The 22909-nt window shown below is 40.0% G+C and overlaps 1 protein-coding gene across 1 annotated transcript in view; it reads left to right on the forward strand.

The window, feature by feature from the left end:
- Positions 1 to 22909, forward strand: part of LOC104343039 (dynein axonemal heavy chain 5) — a 158343-nt gene that overhangs the window by 94126 nt on the left and 41308 nt on the right. The window contains exons 60-67 of the mRNA XM_086468857.1: positions 5457 to 5675; positions 8174 to 8350; positions 12028 to 12222; positions 16230 to 16385; positions 16645 to 16827; positions 20038 to 20208; positions 20611 to 20989; positions 22100 to 22371. Coding sequence (XP_086324983.1) covers positions 5457 to 5675; positions 8174 to 8350; positions 12028 to 12222; positions 16230 to 16385; positions 16645 to 16827; positions 20038 to 20208; positions 20611 to 20989; positions 22100 to 22371 — 1752 coding nt within the window. The remainder of the gene's footprint in view (positions 1 to 5456; positions 5676 to 8173; positions 8351 to 12027; positions 12223 to 16229; positions 16386 to 16644; positions 16828 to 20037; positions 20209 to 20610; positions 20990 to 22099; positions 22372 to 22909) is intronic.

Genomic DNA, 22909 nt, shown 5'->3' on the forward strand with positions numbered 1-22909 from the left:
GAAAACTGATTGATAGTGACTTATATTTTAGTAAACTTAGTGTGCAAAAATTAACTCCTTCCTAGAAATGGATGGCCACATTCTTTAGATACGTGGCCTGCAGCCTAAGGGTCGTTGGTTAGAACCGAAACCAGAAAGTATAACCAAACGTCGCCTGCAGATACAACGCTGTCTGGTTGCTTATCGTGCAGTGGTCACCAGGTGTGTGCCACTTTCCTGTAAACCTTCTGCACGACCATGAGCCATTCCTCTCTGGCATGTTACCTACTAAACAAGCCTGCTGGATTAACCTGATAATTCTGAAACACCATCTGCTATTTACCCATCACTTGAAGAATAAAACAGCAGAATGAAGCAGCCCTGGCTTTTGCTGTGATTCTGTTAGTCTCCAATTAAATTACTGTGTATAGGGGTAAAATTTCCCTTAGAGATATCTCCAGTGATTTTAATTAAGTTCTCCTTAGGCTGTTATGATGATCAGTGGTAGTTTGTCTACAGCTTATAAATTCTGTTTGATATTGAGGATTCTGCCTGTCAAACTCAGTTTTAGTTATGAGACTTTATTGCCTTTTCTGCTTTCACTTGTCTCCATGATGAACTAAAAAACACAGCAGGCAATAAGAGGAAATCTTGCACCTGAGGAAGAGGTAGCAGTCAAGGAGTGTCAAAATTTGATGATCGTCCTTTTAAGTAAGTGTGTCCTTGTCAAGGTGATGCCCACTGGGCAGGAAAACAGCATTCAAGTCTGAATTCAAGGCCCACAATAACTGTGGAAGGAAAGCGTATACTCTGGGGGGTGAAGGGGAGGATTAGATCACCCAACAAAACAGATGGAAGTCAGGACATGTAACTGAATGGAAAAAATGGTTTCAGTAGCTGGTAGAGGCTGTGAAAAGCAGGTAAGAGGCATGATGTCTGCACCTTACAAAGTTTGTTTTGATCCCAAAGAATGGTCAGGAACAGCAAAGAAACTGAGGCTGAGATTTTATTAATCACTCTGCATAGATCTGTTTGCATGTATATGTATATATGTTTTTAGACTGATGAAGTGGAATGACTGTGTATGTGTTTTCCTATCTTATAATGTTTCCCTAAATAACGATGAATCTAAACTTACCGTGATATTGAGAATCTGCGAAAGTTGATACAAAACCAGTGGAGTGTCTGTGTGAAAAACCTGCAGTGATCTGAGACAGGAGCAGCTTGAGACTGCATTTCCATGAACCGTTGTTGTTAGACACCGTGTGCCCAGTACGGGACTGAAGCAAAAGGCAAAGGTGGTTAACCAGCACATCCACAGAGGCTCTGAGCGCAAGAAGCCCTCTGGCCTGGCCCAGCAGTAGTGAGTGCTTGATGGACTGTAAGAACAGTGAACTTGGAAAGCTAAAATTCCTGAACCAAGAGAGATGATAGGAAAGCTCAAAGTCTTCCTTGCCTGTGAGGAACTATATAGCTTCAGCCGCTCTTTTTCTTACGGATTCTCTTACTTCTAGTAACATTTCCTGAATTTACTGAGCAGCAGCTGCTCTTGAGAGTGATCTGGGGTTGGTCTGGGCATTCCGTTCAAGAGCGGGGATAGCATTAAATTTTTTTACGGTCTTTTTATTGGAGAAGGCATTTTTATTTAAATGCCTTGTTGGATCGGGGCCAGATACACGTGGTGCTTTGCAGAACTGAGTTTGCAATGAATCAATGAGAAACTTATGGCTACGTCAATACTAGTAAATTAAACAGTACTAGGAAATTTTTCTAGACATTGGAAAGCGATCATCTGCACTGTTACATTCTTAGACTGATCCCTAGTGTGAATTTCGTCTTGGCTAAGCAGCATTTTCTCAGCAATCTCCTTTCAGGAACTAGCTTGGCCGAAGGGCCATTTCCACAAGGCTGTTTGCATGCAACTGTTGTGTTTTAGAGGCTGGGAGAGCTTAATGTCAGCTGTTTTACGGTAGTTAATCTCAGTGCCAGAGAAAGGTCCTGGGCATGTTTGATTTAATATCCAGTATAGCTGTGGACTGTAATTACGTGTTTATTTGTCCTGGTTTTATGTGGAATGCAGAAAGGGTAAAAGGGGCGGGATCATCTCACCACCTGCTACGAAGTCCTCTGAGGACATCTCAGAAGAAGGCAAAATAGCTGCTTAACAAGTTAGTCGGTGGCCCTTGTTGGCACAGGTACTGCCTCCGTACTTGCCCCGTGCAGACGGACGCAGAGAGCAGGTAGAGCCAATGGCTGGAGCAGATGTTGAGAGGATTGTCTGTGTGGTTCCCCGCAATGCCAATGGCAAGAAAAGGCTGAAGCTGCTGCTGTCATGCAAGCCTAGGCATGTTCTAGCATAGCCCCCCTCTCCGGGAGCGCGGATAGGAGTGTGGGTCTCCTGTCTCAAACCCTCATGAGTCATTCACATAAAATCCATTTATTCAGGCTTTCACACTGCATCCAGCTGGAACAAATCGCGAATCCTTGCTTTACTGCGTGACTCAGAGGGATGAAATGAAGGGTGTGAAGCTTGTTCACTTAGCAATGCCACTAAAATTAGAAAGGCCACAGTGGTTCTTTGTGGTTGGGAGACACATTTCCTTCCCGCCTGTAATTGACTGGAAATCTTTGTGTGAAGCTGCTTGCGACTGTAATAGCCTTCTTGTGCAGAAGATTCTCCTTGGTGGCAGAACTTGCCTCCTGCTCTCATGGCAAAGGTCTGCGCAGGAAGCTGCCAGCCCACCTGCCAGTGATGTCAACACCAAAGCCGTGTTTATAGCCATGTAATTTTGAAAAATGGAGTTGGAAAGAAAGACAGGGAGAGAAGAAATAGTGATGATCTCATAGGGTCATCTGAAGCAAGTAGCCTTTCTGCCTTTGGGAATCCCTTAGGTTGGTCATCCTGGTATGATAGCAGTCATTCTTGTGCAACCAACCATTATTCATCATGTATGATTAAGCAGCCTACAAATCAAACTAGTCCCAAAATGTATTACTACTTTGTTATGATTACCCTAAAATTGGCCGAAAACTGTGGTTAAATTGTCTGTAAAATAATTTCTTATTGTAAGTTATCCTCTAGAGGTACCGTAAAGTCTTGTGTAAATAATTTTGGGTTTTTTTTTTTCATGTTAGAATGCAATATATTTTTCCTTTGTACTTATCTGAAATATTTTTTCGTTGTCCCTACATCTTAAAAGCTGGTAGCCTTTTGAGAAGCTTTAAGAACTGGGAAGTCTGTTTTCTTGTCTTTTGTGCCTTTCTAGGTAGTTTATTGCTGCATGGAGGTCTGTTTTTCATATTTACAAGGCAGCATTGCTCGTGTTTATTGGGAATTCACATGGCCATCCTTTTCCATTGAGGTTCACGTCCTGCTGTGATAAATGTCAAGGTGAAATATGAATCTACACAACCAGGTGTAAGCTCTGTTGTTCCAGCTGTTTTTCCCAGCTCTCCAAGGATCTTGTTCCCTGTGTCAGCTGGGGCTGAAACAATATGTCATAACTTTGTTTTACTCTCATTTTTAGCCCTCACAGGGTTTAAGGATAAGAGGATGCTCTACATTGGGGAAGGGGGAGCAGGGGTGAGATAGGAGAGAGGAGGCTGGTGCAGGGCAATTTCTGGATCTCAGTAAGAAAGGCCTGACAACAGATGGCTTAGTAAGGTAACTGCTTTAATAAGACAGAATAAAAAGAGGAGTTTTTAATAGCTTGAATGACCAAAAAAGAGAGATTTCTCTCTGTGGATAGGATCTGCTCTGCACAGCGTGCCACGGGAAAATCTATCCAGGCTCTGTCTGATGCTGCCTGAATGAGGGGTGCCCAGCATCTGAAGGGATGTAAGATTTACTCACTACCTATGTTCCTCTTATTATTATGGATCTTTTAAAAGCAGTCATCTTATTAAGTCATTTGTTGTCAGGCCTTTCTTAAGATCCAGAAAGAGGCCTGCACTGTCTCTCTCTTACCTCACGTCCCGCACCTCTCCGCTGGTGCAGGGCACGGTAACCCTACTTCACCTACTCAAAACTCCTTTGCTGTTTAAACTTTTCCTGATAGTCCAAGATTCACAGCGGTGGTTCTGAAATCTGCTTAGTTGGGTCTTAACAAGACTCACTGATTTAACAGTGTTTATCTTTAGGAGATTCTCTTTAATGTGCTCTTGGATAAACAGTGGAGTAAAAATATTTCAGCATCCTTACATGGTGGAAATTTTATGAGCAGCCGTTTTGCTGGGTTATCTCCATTATAAAATAGTTGTTTATCTCTAAGGTCTGTCAACAGATACACTGGCTACAGTAAACGATTATTTCACTAACAGTGCTGTTCTCTATATGTGCAACTCATAAAGCAGTACTGCTTTGTTGATTAGTACATAGATGCTTCTCTAATTCCCTGCTCAGACCTGTCTTTTGAGATGCACCAGGCTTCATGCTGCCTTTTTTATCATGCCTAGATCTCAAAATATGATCTTGTCTCCTCTCTCTCTTTTTTTTTTTCCCCTATGCAAAGCAAGAAGGATTTGCTGATTTTAGCATATTTTGATAAATATTAAATCTATGTTTTTAGCCAAGATCTAATGTGAAAACCCAATCCATGTTTATACTGTTTACTAAGAGTCATCTCAGAGATTCCTTGTACTGTTCCTCTTCTGGTGTGGTGTAATGTGAGTGTCAAATTTCATATTTGTAATAAAATGGTTTATACAGATTCTTGGTTTCCATCTTCATAACTCTTATAGCAGAAAAAAAATAGAAATAAGACACATGATATTTAAACAAGTGTTTTAAATATTCAGAGTAAATGGAAGCAACCTTTATCTGTAAGTGTGAATTTCATAAGAACTTTGTCGATCTGTAATCCTTTGCAAACATATATTTGGAAACACACTCTGATTCACAGAATACTTTTTTTCCCCCTCCTGTTAGGAATATACAAGTCAGGAGGCCACATTTAAATGATTGGCAACTCATCATTCACATTTCTATAGAGATGTGAGAAAAGTCTCTAGAGTTTTAGTTTCTAGAGGAGTAAAAAATGCATTTGTTGTATTTTTATTGTAGAAATAATTGATGGAGAAAGAGGGGAGAAGAGTAGTTTCTGATATCATTATTACTATTTTATAATCCATGAGGACATTCTTGATTTTCTTTTGGGCTGAGAATATATTACAGAAAACCAAACATTGTATGGGTTGCCTCATATATCTGGTATACAGCTATTTTAAGTGTATTGTGATCAATAGATCATTCTGAAAATATTATTAAAACATTTTAAGATTTCATTGTATAACTTCAATGTTATGCTTATGTTCCAGTTTTAGGTTGAAAAGTGAAAAGGGAAAAAACCTGCTGTCATCTTAAACATGTATTATTTTTAAAAAGTACCAAATACAGTCAATATGTGCCATTAAATGAATGTCATTTGCTCTTGCCAAACAACAGATATTAACTACTCTCTGCTTTTGAACGCTTGTAGGCAAATTTAGCCTTGCAAGAGGGAAGACTTGCAGCTGCCCAAATGGAACTGAATAATGCACAAATTCAGCTGGATGAGAAGCAAATGGAACTGGATCGAGTACAAGCCATGTATGACGCTGCTATGAAAGAGAAGCAGGCCTTGCTTGATGATGCTGAGTCGTGCAGAAGGAAGATGAACAATGCCACAGCTCTGATTGAAGGATTAGGTGGAGAAAAGGTACTAGCACATGAGTAGGTTTCCAGCTCAGTAGGTGCTCAGTTTTGACAATACTCTATAATGTTCATTAGTAGCGCTCAAGAAATTCAAGGCATGGTGACATGTCGATATCGTATGACACTTTATTTTAGTTATATGTATGGTTTTTGCTTGAACTTACTATGTCTAACAAAGTAAAACAATTTGTTGTGTTAACTTAATTCTTCTATAGGAAGATTTATGTCGTATCATATGGCTCGTATTAGGATAAAGTTCAGATTTAAAGCCAAGGAGCCAAATTCTTCTTAGCTTTAGTAAGAAGAGGAATTAGGCTTAACCTAAATAATTGCCCTAAAATATTTATAAGAAGGATTATTCTCTTTTTCTCACCAAGTATACAAGAATAGGAATTTGAAGCTTGACTAATTTCCTGAATTATATTTGAAGTTCTGGAGCCTTTTACAGAATTATAGACTAATCGTTATCCTCTGCACTGAGCTTGAAATTTACCTTTCCTATGCAGATTTTTCTGGCTTCAGCCTGAAGGTTTCCAGAGGAAACAGGATACTCTTTTTTCTCGTCTGATTATTTGCTTTGATAATTCCTTGGTTGGTTTTGCACAGAGTCAAAATTTATGAGAGCTTTGACTTCAACCATTGCATCCTGTGAGGCCGAACTTCAGCATTTGTTTGCATAGCTGTACTTCAAAATATATCAAAAATGTTAGATGCTTTATCATATTTTTCAGTGAATTTCTAAATGTAAGAGCAACACCAAAATAGGAAGGTGCAGTGGGTTTTCTGAAGCCTTGTGCTATGAGGTCTTGTAAGAGCTGTTACTCCATTCTACATTTGAAAATTCTGACAAAAAATTAAAAGACTACATGTGGCACTTGGAGCCTTGGGCAAAACTGACACTGGGTTAAATATGTATTTTCTAAATTTCTATCATGTAGGCCTTGGCCAAGATTGCATGCAGAGTGATTGGGAGGGAATAGAAATCTCAAGAGAAAGGAATAAGAAAAGCTCAATAATAATATTCAGAAAATTGCAGAATCATAGAATAGTTGAGATCGAAGGGGACCTCTGAAGATCATCTAGCCCAAAGCCCCTCTGCTCAAAGCAAGATCAAACAGAGCAGGTTGCTCAGGGCATTGTCCAATTGAGTTTTGAATATCTCCAAAGGTGGGGACTCCCCAACCTCTCTTGGCAACCTATTCCAGTCCTTGGCCGCTCTCGCTGTAAAAAAGTTTTTCTATGTGTTTAATTGGAATTTCTCGTATTTCAGTTTGTGCCCATTGCCCCTTATCCTTTCACTGAGTACCTAAGAGGAGTCTGGCACCATCTTCTTTACACCCTCCCATCAGCTATTTGTACACATCAATAAAATTCCCCCTGTACTGTCGGTTTTCAAGGGTAAACAATGTCAATTCTCTTAGCTGAGGCTGCTCCCAGCCTTTACATCCCTGACCAGTTCTTTCTTGCTCACAAGTCTGAGGTTCAGCAAACCACCTTCCCTCATTAGCTCTTCAGTTACCTGCATTAAGAATTTTTTGTCAGTGCAGTCCTTAAAACTTCCTGAATTGCTTGTGTCTTGCTGTGTTGTCACTTCAGAAGGTATCTGAGTGGTTAAAGTCCCCTGTGTAGACCAGGGCCTGTGAATGTGAGGTTTCTTCCTATTGTCTGAAAAAGACCTCATCTACTTCTTTCTAATCACATTGTCTGTAACACACACACCCCTCGTCACCCATGTTGGTCTGCCCTCTAATCCTAACCAGTAAGCTCTCAACTGGCTCGTTGTCCATCCCAGAGTCTCAGATGCAGAGCTCCATGCATCCCAGCTGCTCTCTCACACGAATGAAAACTCCTCTTCTCACCTTCCCAGCCTGTCCTTCCTAACAAGCCTCTATACACCTGTTTGCAGCACTCTGGTTGTGGAAGCCTTCCCACCATGTCCCCATCATCCCCATGACATCATGACTCTGCAGCCGCCTGCAGACCTCTAATTCCTCGTTTGTTCGCCGTGCTGTGCACGTTAGTGTACCAGCACTTCAGAGAGGTGCCCAGCTGTGCTGATGTCCCAGAAACACTAGGAAAGCTCTCCCCATCATTCTGACTGGTAGGCACTTCTTTGTTTATGTGGATAGGCTTGGGGTGGTCCTCCATCAGCCCTATTTTATTGATTACAAGGTCCCTACAGTTTATATCACCCCACACATTTCATTTACCAACCCAGTCCTCCACTTCACATGATTGTTGGTTATACTCTTCCTCCCACTTCGTTCCTCCTTCAAAGCACTTCTTACCAGTTTGGCCAGCTTGCTGGCAAATATGCTTTTTCTCCACTTGCTCAGGTGGTTGCCCTCTCTTCCAAGCAAGCTTTTACTTCTGAAAAGAATGATTTAAAGCCAAAAATACTCCTGGTTCAAAGAAAATTATTTACCAGAAAAAGGTAAGTTGTATCTTCATGTTAGTTTTTTGGCTGCTTAATCTAACTTCTTTATAATATTTTACGTACAGCTTCGTTGGACAGCAAGCAGCAAAAACTTTCAAAATCAAATTATTAATTTAGTGGGGAATGTTCTTCTGGCTACTGGATTTCTCTCTTACTCCGGACCTTTCAATCAAGAGTACAGGAATTTGCTGCTCCAATTGTGGAAGAAAGAGATGGACAACAGCAAGATTCCATACAGCAATGTAAGTGTTCATGCTCTGTCCTGACCTTACCCTTTGCCTTGCAGAAAAATGCTATGCAGAACATTCCATTCCAGAAAAGTACATAATTGGAAGATTATATACAGGCTGTCACATTCCATCAAATTTTTAATAAATAAAAAATCTGAAGAGTTGACAACTGAGCTTCTAAAACAATATGTTTTAATATCCTCTTTATACTGTCATGCGTTGCAAGATTGGTATATAGGCCATCGCTCTGGCAAATCTGAGAGAGAGATGCTGTCTGAGGTCAGCTGCCCTGGGAGGAAATTGCATAATATAGGAAATGAAGTAAAATTTACCATCTTAGAATAGATTTACCTTATCATGAGAGGTTCCATCAGGTAGTCTAAGTTTTCCCACATAGTTGATGGGTTTTTGCAAATACGGTGTTGTGTCCATAATTTCAGTCATAAAGTCAAGCATATCAGCCACATCTTGTGGAAAGTGGAAAATTTATATTGAAGAAAACACCAGTTGTAATGGTCTCCCTCAACAATTTAAATTATCCTCTTACAAGAAAAAACTTCTGAATATGTATTAGAGAATACCACCCCCCATCTGGTATTGCTGTGCCCCTATAGTTTTCCAGGCAGTCTTTGAAGCAGCTGCTCTCCAGTTAGGCCCATAGGATGGTGGGGAGATTGGTCTGGGGCATGTGGGTTGGGTGGAAATACTCTCCTGTCATACCATCTGCTGAGTACCCGCACCATTTAATTGATTTTGTTTGAAGTGTCTTGTTGATATGATTAAGTTAAACAAAACCTGGATTTTGTAAAGCTTGGTTTACACCACTTCAGCTTGCTCCAGTCTAAGCTCTTAAATCCCTGTCCGTCTGCCACCAGTGGGGCTGTTCTCAGCGAGTCTGACGTTACCGCTTCTCCTCAATTGACTTAGGTCCAGGTGGGCAGAGGTGGCCTAAAATGCCACGGAGCTAGAGTCCCATCATGCAGCTTCAGTTCTCTGCCACATCATAGACTACCTTTATTCAAGTGAGCAACCTGCATGCTGGGGCTATGATGCAGGGCAGGTTCCTTTACAGCAGTCTCGTTCTTTCCTTTTGCCCCTGTCTGCCTCAGGAGTGCCGGACCTGGCAGCTGCTCTGGTGCATAGGCTTTGCTCATGGCCAGCAGCAGCCTTGTCCCTATTCCATGACTTTTAGGAGGTCTGTCTAATATTCTTCCTTGAACCTAGAAGGCATATTAATGCTAAAGGCCGAATTTAGGCCGTAATACTCAAAACTGGCTTTCTAAGCAATCTGTTGATGTTGCCTTCCACTTGGTTTCGTGAATACCTGCATTTTCTCCAGCAGTAAAGGTTGGAGAAATAGTTCAGGGAGTCTCTCTCACTCTCAGTACGGGAGAGGAGACATAAAGCCCAAATGGCTCCTGTCCTCTGCTGTCAAAGCTTTTGACAGAGCAGGTGCTGCTGGAAAGTGCTGGGAGCAAGTGAGCAACCTGTGTACAGCTGTGGCTGTACGGCTGTGAAACAGTTGAAGGTGGGTTAGTATCCCTGCTGCATCTTCTTTTCAGGTTCTCGGGGGATTTGATGCTTAAAACCTGTCTTAGGGAGACTTCTTTGCCATGAGACATTTGTCATGCCGTTCGTCTCATAGAAGTTACTTGTAAATCTTCCTTTTTTTTTTTTTTTTTTGCATTAGTTGGTTCATAATACTTCTCATAACAGTGATTAACCTTGACCTGACAGTGAACCTCACAGCCCAGCCCAATTTATGCTATGACTTACCAAGATGAATGATTCTGACTTGCCCAGCAAAGCTCTTTGAAAACTCCCGATGACAAGTAATATGTAAGGCCAAGATGGATTTATTAATAAAGTACCAGTAGCAGTGCAGTCTCAGACAAGATTCTTTACCAGTGTGGTGTGGGAGTTATCCTACATAGATTCATCCCAGGGAGGCTCTTTGTCAAATTCAGTGTATAAAATGTTCTTAAAAGCTACTTACCTTGGGGAATATCTGTCAAGATTCTTGCCAGTTAAGGATAAGAACTTGGATGTATAATGTCCTTAGAATGCAAGACATAAAGAACAAAAATTCTGCTTCTATGAGGATTTTCTGACCACATTACTACTCAGCTGCATCTTTCAAAATTTGAGGAATACTTTTAGATTATTTCTGTGTTGCTATTTTTTTTTGGTTTTGTCATATTGACAGGTTAGACACAGAATGCCATAATTAACAAGTTTCAAACCATAATTACCATTCTGTTTAGATAGTTGCTGTTAAAGACAGGATTGTGATTTCAATGATAGTGTATGGAAGAGCGTTTTAATTTTTTCCAGTGAATTAAGTACATAAAAAAGGCAGCATATGGGCTTCTCTTGATACTTCACACCACAGGAAAGAAAGCAGCTTCGCAGTTCAAGCAAAAGGCTTGACATCTGCCTTACTTTGTCACAGACTAACTGGCTGTGGGTGTATGAGTCATTTAGGCATAACAATTTAAAGAGAGCTCCTTAAAATTAGCTATCTATCTATTTAGTTAGGCACTTAAATTAGCTAAGTTTCAGAGTTGCAGAGTGACTGATGCTTCCTGCTGCTGTAAGAAAAAATTTGAATCTGTTTAGACCCTGCTCATCTGCTTCAGGAGCTAAATGTGGTTTCAGGTTCCAGTGGCTGAAAATTTTGGCTAGTAAGTGCATTACTGTCCTTTTCACAAATGGAAATTGGATTCTTAGTTTCTCTGTCTTCTGAGAATGGTTTGTGTTGCTTGATTCAGATTCCTCAGTAATAAGAGTAGTAAAATATCAAAGGGATAAAAAAGCTTTTGAATCTTGCAGCCACGGGTATCACTAACTCTCATGATTGTATCACAAATTTCAAAGTATTTGAAATTTTGCTTGAGGCTTCAGATGCTGAATTATGTGACTTTTACAGAAGTCACAGGCTTTTTCTTTCTTTTTAAACATGTTGTTTGTAGAGAAAGCTTACAAGTAGGAATTCTTGAGTGAAAAATGTTAGGAGCAAATTAAAAAAATCCCTTCAATTTTATTCTTTTTAAACTCACATCATTATTAAGCTACTTTTCTAATTTGGAGAGCTTGGTTTGTGATTTTAAGCACTGCTTTCTTCACATACACATTCTTGAGAGGCCGGTTACTGTTCACAGTGAATAAAATAAAGCAGGTCAGTCAACATGTGCAAATCAAACTTTAGGAGAAAATAGGAGCTGGAAAGAGTTCTGACCATAGCAATTATAACCTTTCATGATAGTTCATCGTTATTGATCTATAGCACATCTCCTGTTTCTTCTGAGTCTCCCACAAGCTATCTTGTATTCATAGACATGCTTGGAGGGCACTTTACAAGTTTACAGCAGGAGGAAGCTCTTGTGACCAAGACGACCCTTCCTCTTGAGCCAGCAAGTACGGAGTTTGCTAATACCAGAACCGGCTTGTTATTGAACTAGCTTCAGAGTTTCTCTGACACCCTTTGATGGACATCAAAGCCTCAATAGAATTCACTTTCATTATTGCCCAACTTCACTGAACTTTAAAGATGGGAAGCAATAAACAGTAACTATGGAATAAATTCTATCATGCATTATGATCGGAATAAGATGAAAAACCTTCCATCAAACACTTTAGTATAACTCCTCTAACTGGTACTGATTTTGGAATTACATATTTTCTATTAGGACCTGAACCTTACTGGTATGCTTGTTGACAATGCTACGGTGGGTGAATGGAACCTCCAGGGTCTTCCGAATGATGACCTTTCAATTCAGAACGGCATCATTGTCACAAAAGCATCTAGATATCCTTTGCTGATTGATCCACAAGGTCAAGGAAAGATCTGGATTAAAAATAAGGAAAAGAATAATGGACTGCAGGTAAATAGTTTATTTAATATTTTTTGTATGTGTCTCATTTCACATCATAGTTAGCGATGCAAACTTTTTTTTCTGTCATCATACTTCGGCCATGTGTAATTTAAATCTGATGTTTGTGGTATACAGTTAGGCAGAAATTAAAACAAGACTGACGCAAAATCTGGGACCTATCTGTGTCAGGGTGAAATAGCTTGTACTGCTTTGTCATCTCCCAGAAGGACAGTTTCAAGAGCAAATTGGAATTACATGTTATGCCATATGTATTTTTATGATGAATCTTTAAATTACTTGTCATGGATAAAGAAAAACATAGAGGGAAGTAAATGACTTGCAAAATTAAGACCAGACAGGATCAGGCATTTGGTGCTGCTTGGCAATAACATTTAAGGGCAAGCATTTTAAGAGGAGAATAGGGAAAAGGAAAAGGAAGGAATTGGAAGAATGGTAGCCTGAGTTAGAATGGAGATCTACTGATCTCTGAGGCGTATCAAACACAAAGCCCAAATTTAGGCTGCATCTTGATGATTAAACACATTTGATAGAAAAATTTATTGCTTGATTTATCCACCCTTCTCACTTTCTCTCTAGCAGTGCATCCTGTTTGGGATCTGGGTCTTCTATTAAATTTAAAACTTCCTTTTTTTTCCGCTTCTAATCACCCTGCCCTCTATGCTTTGCTACACCAGTAAGGATAAGATGGGTTATTATAAAGACCTAAACATGTGATATATTTTCAGCCCAGATCAAGCATGATACCTGCAGTGGGCTGACCCTGGCTCGATGCCAGGTGCCCACCAAATCCACTCTATCACTCCCCTCCTCAGCTGGACAGGGAAGAGAAAATATAACAAAATGCTCGTGGATCAAGATAAGGACAGGGAGAGATCACTCGGCAATTGCCATCATGGGCAAAACAGACTCGACTTGGGGAATAGGATGAAGATCTGCTCCACTGTTGACCTCCATGGGCTGCAGGGGGACAGCCTGCCTCACCGTGGTCTTCCCCACAGTCTGCAGGGGAATCTCTGCTCCGGCACCTGGAGCACCTCCTCTCCCTCCTTCCTCACTGACATGGGTGTCTGCAGAGGTGTTTCTCTCAGACATCCTCGCTCCTCTCTCTGGCTGCAATTGTTCCTGCGCAGTAACTTTTTTCCCCTTCTTAAATATCTTATTACAGAGGTGCTACCACCCTCACTGATGGATTTGGCCTTGGCCAGCAGCAAGTCCATCTTGGAGCTAGTTGGCATTGGCTCTATCGGACATGGGGGAAACTTCTAGCAGCTTCTCACAGAACCCACCCCTGTAGCTTCCCCTGCTGCCAAAACCTTGCCATGCAAACCCAATACAATGCTAAATAGTTAGTTAATAAATCAAGTCTATCCTACAACTGTAGATTATCGTCACATGAATACCATGGTATACTCTATCTTCACTCAAAATGAGAATGATGGATAAGAAAAAGAAACTGAGAATGAAGGTAAGGATGGTGACATCCAGAGAGCTCATGCCATCATGCTGATGTCACTACCTAAATCCTTAACATTATGGAGCTTGACCTAGATCTGTATTTCCTAGCACTGTAAAGAAAGGCCCAACATTCAATCCCACACCAAATCCAGTTTCTGGTAAGTTAAACATGCTCAAAAAATTGTTTAGAAACACAGCAAGAAAGGGGAAGTATTGACTGAGAAGAAAGAGAAAAATAATGTACAACATTCAAAGGTCTTGGAAAAAATGGATGCCTTTATTAAAAATATGATTAAAAACTCTCCTAAAATGTATGAATTGTATTCACAGAATTTAGGCATTTTGTGACTGTGTGAAATCTACTGATAACGTGGCTTCCTCTAAATTACATCAGATCTTACTTTGGCCCCCCAAAATTGGATCAAGAAGCACTAGTGTGAGTAACCAACAGGAAACAATAGAGAGAAGGCTACATCTCATATTCAACCCTCCTTGACACTTGCATCTCCTGCTCAGGATTTCAGAGAGCTGCCAACTGAGCTCAGGAGTGGCAACAGTGAATCTCCTTCAGTTAGGGACCTACACTGACTCTTTCTGCCCTGCTGTAGCCTTTTCCCCAATAATTTTAAAGTGTCCTCCAAGCTGCAACTCTGCAACTTCAGTTCCCTCCCTTAAGTGACACTGATAAGTGACACTGAGGCTGTATTGCCCGCCCTCCAGGTGGCTGCTCTTGCTGTGTGCCCAGCCTGCAGAAGGGGACTGCAAACACACAGCTTCCATTCTCTGGTCCAGTGGTTGTGTAAGGATCTTACATCACACACCAAAGCAGGGACTGGGAGGTGATGCTCAAGCGGCTCCAGAGGAGGCCATAAAGATGCTCAGGGGCTGGAGCAGCTCCCCTGTGAGGGCAGGCTGAGAGAGTTGGGGGTGTTCAGCCTGGAGAAGAGAAGGCTCCGGGGAGACCTTACAGCGGCCTTCAGTGCTGACAGGGGGCTGCAGGAGAGGTGGGGAGGGACTCTGGATCAGGGAGGGCAGTGATGGGATGAGGGGTGATGGTTTCAAACTGGAAGAGAGGAGATTTGGATGAGATATTAAGAAGAAATTCTTCCCTGTGAGGGCGGTGAGGCCCTGGCACAGGCTGCCCAGAGGAGCTGTGGCTGTCCCCTCCCTGGCAGTGCTCAAGGCCAGGCTGGATGGGGCTGGGAGCAACCTGGACTGGTGGGAGGTGTCCCTGCCCATGGCAGAGGCTTGGAACTGGGTGGTCTTTAAGGTCCTTTCCAACCCAAACCATTCTATGAATCTATGCAGATTAAAATACTGTTTCCACTTTCCCCACTATTTATAGACTATAAGTGATGATGTCGTTTGACTGATGAGCCAGAGCAAAATGTCTACCAGGCTTACCTTGTGTGAGAATATCCAGCCTGTGAAATTTGTGAAGCCTGATGAGGCTTAACTACTGAGCTGCTGAGTACTCTCAAAACTTAACATGGCTTTGAAAACACACAGATGCAGCCTTTAAACGCAGAGGAAACTTTCCTTATGAAAATTCAGTCAGTTATGGGCTTTTAGGCATCCTGGCTCAGGTGTCAGCTGTGTTAGAAGAAGTTGACTTCTCCTTCTGTAAGTCCAGGAGGAAGAGTTATGTCAATACCCAAGTGTTTAGAATACGCCTTTCCGTCTGGGATACTGTAATTTGCAGTGGTCTTGTTAGGGTCCTATTGCTGGTCGCTAAGACCCTCAGTTTCATTTGGAGTAAAAATGTAGGCAGCATGCTGTTTTGGTGGATACACATATGCCTACATTATAACAAAGTTAAAAGTGCGGAGTGGTGGAACATAGTATGAATTTTTAAATAATATACTGTTTTAAGACTGTGTAATGTGCCTCTAGATATTTTAATTATACCTTTTTCAAAGAGCACTGCCTGCAAGACAAGGATTTATTTTAAAAACATGTCTATCCTAGTTTTTTTTTTCTGGTAAAAAAAAAAAAACACCCCAAAACCATGGTTTTACAGATGCCTGCAAAGGCTATTCAATTATAATCTCAAAGGCTTATGTTACATGTATTAAACTTAAATAAGTGAAAAGGAGTCTATGTGCTTTTTAGCAATTTTAAGACTTTATGTTGTGAAATGGGAACTGAATTGGAAATTCAACCTCTGATGTGAGACCAGGCCCCCTGTGTAACACTGATTCCTTGTCTGAACCCTGTAAATATTTCTCTGCTTCACGTTAGTGTTCTGAGCATAAAGCCATTAATATTTAAAAGGTATTAAGATAGTACAGTGATTTGATAGATATGTAGATAAGTAAATAAATAGATTACAATAAAGAAAAACATCGTGTGATCCGTTTTTCTGTTAAACTTAAAGCAAAATTTCCTTTCATTTCAGCAGAGATGAGTGTTGGTCCCTAAAATGTAATAATTTGTGTAAATATCCCAGGATTAGTATAATTTTTGAAAGCTGCAATAGATTTTATACTGTTTTCGGTGTGCTGGCAAATGCATGTGATATTGTGAACCAATCTTCCTAGGTTACAGCCATGAACCACAAGTTCTTCAGAAGTCATATAGAAGATTGCCTGTCCCTTGGCCGACCTTTGTTAATAGAAGATGTTGGAGAGGAACTTGATCCTGCTCTTGATAACATCTTGGAAAAAAATTTCATAAAATCTGGTTCAGCACACAAAGTAAGATAAGCTGTGAACATAAAAGTAAAAACCAGTAGGACGGTTGCTGGCTACCTGTAGTGACACCTTTGCAACGCTTGAAGATGAGCAGTGACCTCATGGGGTTGGGGGTTTTTTACCCTTTAAACAGAAAGTTTAAAAAGTATAAATGAAAATGTAAAAAAAAAAAAAGAGTTCATCTGTTTTTCATTGGATAAAAGAACTGGGTTTTTTTTCTGAATTCAGCTTTTGAAAATTGAGTAAAATGTTTTATTTTCAGGTGAAAGTGGGTGACAAGGAGGTAGATCTGATGAAGGGGTTTACCCTTTATATGACAACAAAATTGGCTAATCCTGCCTATACTCCAGAAATTAGTGCAAGAACAACAGTGATTGACTTTACTGTTACCATGAAAGGGCTAGAAGATCAGCTCCTTGGCCGTGTCATCCTCACAGAGAAACAGGTATCTAGTAGTTCGCGCTATTTGTGTAGAGGGAAAGCTTGTTCAGTATCTGCACCATGGGTGGATACATTCTGTGTCTTGGGTGAAATCAAATGCAAGAACAAAAGTGTGAATGAAAGTTTAGGGGATTGTGCATTTGCTGAAAGACGATGTGGAGCTGTTTTTTTAAATGAATGGAGGGACCAAAACATTTATTTTAAGATCTGGCCTTGGAAAGAGAAGAAAGAAAATTATTCATTAAAAATACATCACAGGCATATACATGACATACATAAAGCATCTTTATTCCTTCATATATAGCAAAGGCTCCTTATTTAGTCAGAAACCTCTTTTATTTCTGAATTATTTTTTAAACTTAGTTTGAATTACATGAAAAAATGCTTATGAACTTGAACTACTTTTGCTAGCCAGGCTGTAGTGTGCAAGGAGATATGAGATTTTTAAGGAGCCCTGAACTGACTGACTTGACTCTGCCCTTACTAAAATTTCCATTGATTATGTGGAAGCAAATATAAGGCAGAAAATCCTCTCTCAGGTGTTTTTCAGAAGTTTTGTTTCATAATCTGAGACCTCCCCCAAAATCATTTAATTCCTAGATCATTCCTATTTCTTTTTGTGTGGTCTAATTTAACAGCCTGGTTATCCAAAAACTTAGGATTCAATTCACCATAGGCATGGGGACAAATGTGAGTTTTTTACTGTGGCAGACGTACCAATAAATACGTGAATGCTATGATCCGATTAAACTAAAATGAAATATTTGTTTCTTTTCTCATTAAAGTGAAAGCACAGAAGTTGTATTTCTCATCAAATTGAATTACTTATTTATTTCAAATTGAAAGTCTCACAATTGTGCCTTTGTGAGAAAAGGAGCAAAGATTAAGGTTTAGCAGAGCTGCTGCTTTGAATAAGTAACTCAGGTAGGCTTGCTCATGTGAGAGCGGTTCCCCACCTAAGGGAATTAATTCCTCCTTCTTTGGCTTCCCAAAGTGTGTTCTAGCCAGTGTGCTTTAGTGGTGCTGTCACTTTCTCTGGCCAACACCTTTCCACTTTGCTCAAACAAGCATTTGCTGAAATAAGGACTGGAATCTAAGTGCCCTTCCTTCAGCCTGACCGTCCTAACCAGAGGCTGGAAAAGTCATAGTTATGCCCAAAATTCCTGTGAATTGTTCCATGAAAAATGGAAAAGCCACAGCAGGTACTGAGGAAAAGCTATCCCCTAGCAGGCTGGGACAAACGCTAGGGATGCAAAATTTGTAATCTTTACTCCAGTAGATGTATATTTATGTAAGCACAGTTGAACAGCATCAGCAAGAGGGGCTGGGACTGAGTAATTTGCCTCAGATGGGAGACAGAAGTTTAAATCAAGATAGAAGTGAAATTGGTTTCTCATGACCTGCATATAACCTTCTGGTTTTAACTTCTCAAATAAAAAAAGATGCCTACACACAAATACCCTCGCTCTGTTTTTTTTTTTTTTTTTGCCTGGACAAAAACTGTTTGAGAATTCATATTGAATGTATGTAGCAACACCCAGACTGCATTTCGGAGCAAAAATATACTCACTGAAACATATTCACCCAGTGCTGTGTATCAGCTAAAGAGACCTGCAAGGGTAACTGGTTAGTATCAGCACTACTTGCTGCCCAGGATCATGGCTGCAGGTGATCAGCATTTATTAAACTTATGTTTAGCGGATATGAAGAAATCGTGGTTGTTCTGTCAGTTCTGTCCTGGTGTAGATAGCCAAGGCCAATGGAGATCAGATAAATTTGGTGCAAAGAAGAGACAGAGCATGAACAGAGAACCTGTTTTTCTATTACAAACAAGAAGACAAGTTTATGATCACTGAGCTAAAGGAATAGATTAAAGGAACCAAGACATTCTTACAGATTGCTATAGCAATCAGTTAAATACCTGACCAAAGAAAGGTTTCTTCTCAGCTTTAAAGATTGCTCCTGTAACTATATGAACAAAAAATTGTTATCAGCATCATTTTGTGCTTTGGTAATGAAGTTGCTGCTGCTATTTGTGTTCAGAGCAGCTATTTGTTGTGTTACAAATGTGGTCATGACATCCTCTTGCAAACAAAAGCCTCGTGTCTGGTATATTTGCTAATTTTCTGAAAGATGGTCTTTACAGGCTTACAAATAGAATGAGTAAGGTGCCTGTTCTTAAACTAAGCACATCCTTAAGTAGAATTTAAACATGTACTCAAATGCGTGCTTGAGTGCTCTGTAGAACTATTCCTTTTGTGTAATTCTAATCTCTTTTGCATCAATGGTAAAGAAAGAGGGGAAAATGCACAAAATTTGAAGCTGAATGATTGATGCTTAAGTCATTCTCCTGTTGCAGTTACTTGTAGCTTCCACAGAGCTACATGAGATACCCCTGGAATATTACAAACAGGTTTCCAAATGGAAAGTTTGTGAGAGTAAAGAAATCTGTCACTTGTTTGAAGTACAGGAGGACCTCTCCTGACCTGGCATGTTGACACGAGTGAAAATAAACCAAAGCCATAGGCGTAGGTAGACTGGTATTATTAACTACCCTTTTCTTACAGGAAGGTTGACTTTATTGATTAAATAAAGGTAGGCAGCAAGGTTATCCCTGAGCTGTGTTGGACTGCGCAGTATAGGTGCCTCGTTTCACTTGCCATTGTGTTGACTTGTCTGTCATTGTTCCCTTGCCATTGTCTGTCTTGTAGAAATAGCATAAAAATTCCAGATGACATAGAGATAATAATAGTAATGTTTCCTGTTTTATAAGCACTAGAGGAGTGTATCTTGCAAAGTCACAAAAGTGTAGATATTAGAAATGGAAAAGGTCATCCAGCCAACTCCCCTAACAATGTAAAATCCATCCATAGAGTGCATTTTGCAGTCTTTTGTCTGATTTAATTTTAATTACTCAACGTAATGTGACTTTTATCACTTCCCATTAGAAACTACTTTTAGTGCTTTGTGCATCTTACTACAAGGAAGATTTTCCTGGTAATTCTGATGTGTTTTCACTCCTCACTATGCTGCCTTAATCAAATAAATGTAGTATATATAAAAATTACTTTAGTATACAATATTTCTGTATTTTATAGAAAAAGCAGAGAAGCCCCCAGTCTATCATGTATGAAATCACATGGTTTTTGCGTCATTACAAGGAATCTCTCTTTGAATTAATCTTAAATATTCTAAGGAAAATTTCTGAATACAGGAACTGGAGGCAGAAAGAGTGAAACTGATGGAAGAAGTGACATCTAACAAGAGGAAGATGCAGGAGCTTGAAGATAATCTACTCTTCCGTCTAACCACTACGGAGGGCTCTTTGGTTGAAGATGAGTCTCTCATAGAAGTCCTAAGAACCACTAAAACAACAGCAGAAGAGGTGAATTCTTAATGCATTGCAGATACATTTTGTAATTGTAATTTAAAGATTATTTGTAGACAGATTATTTCTAGATTTGTATTTTTTTTCTGGTTTTGTTTTTTCCATTCAGAGGCACTATATAACGTCTGACTTCTTAACAAACAAATTATAGAAACACTGTCATTTTTTCTTCATAAAATGTTGCAAAATTAAGCTATTATGATACTGCTTTATATTCCAGCCATGCTTTGCAGGTGTAAGTTTGAATCAAATCCCATTGTGCTTGGTGTTTGAACACATGAAGACACAATGTCTGCATTGAAACTAAAAATCTTAATCAAGACCTTTTCTTTTTGCTTGTGCAGTATAAATCACAAGTGGCGTGACATAATCTGCATGGTCTTTTTAATTAATTTTAAGGTCAGTGAAAAATTAAACATAGCAGCCGAGACGGAGGTGAAAATCAATACTGCCCGTGAAGAATATCGGCCCGTTGCTGGTCGTGGTAGCATCCTTTATTTCCTAATCGTGGAAATGAGCTTGGTTAATGTTATGTACCAAACATCCTTACGGCAGTTCCTTGGCATTTTTGACCTATCAGTGGAAAGATCTCGGAAATCTCAGCTCACAGCAAAAAGGGTAATGTATGTAATCGAGCATCTCACCTATGAAGTCTTCAAGTATACAGTTCGAGGGCTGTATGAAAATCACAGATTCCTGTTTACATTGCTTCTGGCGCTGAAGATTGACTTGCAGGCCAAGAAAATTTCACACACTGAGTTTGAGACACTGATCAAAGGTAATTTCTCTTGAAACGTTCCTATTTACATGTCTGTGAACTGCCGAGTTCAGATTTTGCAGTGCTTGCACTAACAACATGTTGTATCCAGAGGATCTAATGTTTTTTTAACTGGTGAATGAAAGTATGTATAGCCCAAGAAGGAGTTAAGAGATGAATTTTCCAAAACAAGAGCGGTATCAATTATTCATTATCAAAATAATGCTTAGATGAGGATATTTAACTAATTTACATTGCAAAACAGAAAAAAAAAAAAAAAAAAGTCTATTACTTTGTAAGAGACCATACAGTTTTCTCCTGTATGCCTCTTTTTTGAGTTGCCACATACCTATGCCTGTGAGCTTGGAGACAGCAAAATCTCTTTTGATGGCTGGTGACCAGGCATGTGAATGCACGGAAGAAGAAAGTGGAAATCTGTTACATGTTGTAAAACGTTGTTATATGTAGCCTCCGTTGCGTTATGCCACCACTGCATGTCACTACTAAGACACAACAACAAAGAAAAATTTTAGTAACTTTTATACGGTTTTGATGGGGGTGGACCCCACTGTCTCCGAGATGTGAGTACAATCAGGTACTGAGATGAGCAAAGCAGGCATGTGCCATCCAAGTATCTCAGTTTGCTTTGCAAACACCTCTTTATGTTCAGCTGTGACTCAGCTATATTGGAGGTGCAGATGGACATGACGCTGGAGTGGTGGTGGAGCTGAGAGGCTGTCGAAGTTGCACGGTCCTGGAAATGGATGCACCGTGTGCTTTCTTATTCTGTAGTCTAAGTGAAGGGAGACTGGACTAACCATAGGTCCTTGCTACATCTGGTCTGAAGACTTGGCTTTGAATATCCTTTTAGGTAGGCAAGTTTTATTCCAGCTCTACAGATGGAGAAAAAGCGGCACAAAAAATACTGAGATACCAGCTTTGCGAGGCACTGAGACCACTTCCCCAATGCGTCTTTGCTAAATGACTCTTCCATGCAAATTCTAGGTCTCCATCTCCCGGTTTACAAAGATTTTTACTCCCTAAATTCTATAAAATAGATTTTTTTTGTTACTTGTTACTTTTCTATTTAACAATGGTTGTTTTCCTCTATCATAACATTTCACTTTGCAGGAGGTGCCAGTTTGGATCTGAATTCTGTGGAACCAAAACCGAAAAAGTGGATCCTTGACATGACATGGCTCAATCTCGTGCAGTTATCTAGCTTGTACCCTTTTAATCAACTTCTGGTGCAAGTTGTTAGGAATGAAAAAGCTTGGAAAGCTTGGTTTGATGAAGAAGCACCTGAAAAAGCTGTTATTCCTGATGGGTATGACAGCTTACTGGATCAATTCCGTAAGCTGCTCCTTGTCCGTAGCTGGTGCCCCGATCATACCGTTGCCCAGGTAAGATGTGCTTTCGTACTGTGGTGATGCCATGTGGCACCTCCTGTAGAACTGCTAGTTCCAAACTTAACTTCTCTGAATTTGTTTTTATTGTAATATTTGTTGCAGAGTGAGCTATTTTGAAAATCAGACATTAAAATCTATGTAATAATTATACGTGAAAGAAATATTAATTTCTTTAATTACAATGAATTAGAAAGGGCATTGCAAAACACAGAATAAATTGTGTCAGAGCTGTAAGAATACCATTCTTTTTGTGTGGCACTTCTAAAGTGGAGCCATGAAACTTGTAAAGCAGTTGCATTCTTCCAGTGTATGAGAAGATACATCCCTGTATTTTCACAGAAGAATCAGAAACAGAACAGTTCACTTTGATGACAGGTGCACTAAAATAGCATATAAACTGTTTACTTACCCTTCATGCTGAGAAAGTAATAATTAAGACTGTCTCATGGCAGCTATTGTAAAAGAAACTGCAATAGGCTAGCAGTTCCTCCACAGCCTGTGATATTTGGGTTTTTCTTCTCTGTGTAGGTCT

The sequence above is a fragment of the Leptosomus discolor genome, chromosome 8, assembly GCF_034619465.1.
Source record: "Leptosomus discolor isolate bLepDis1 chromosome 8, bLepDis1.hap2, whole genome shotgun sequence".
Classification (NCBI taxonomy): Eukaryota; Metazoa; Chordata; class Aves; order Leptosomiformes; family Leptosomidae; genus Leptosomus; species Leptosomus discolor.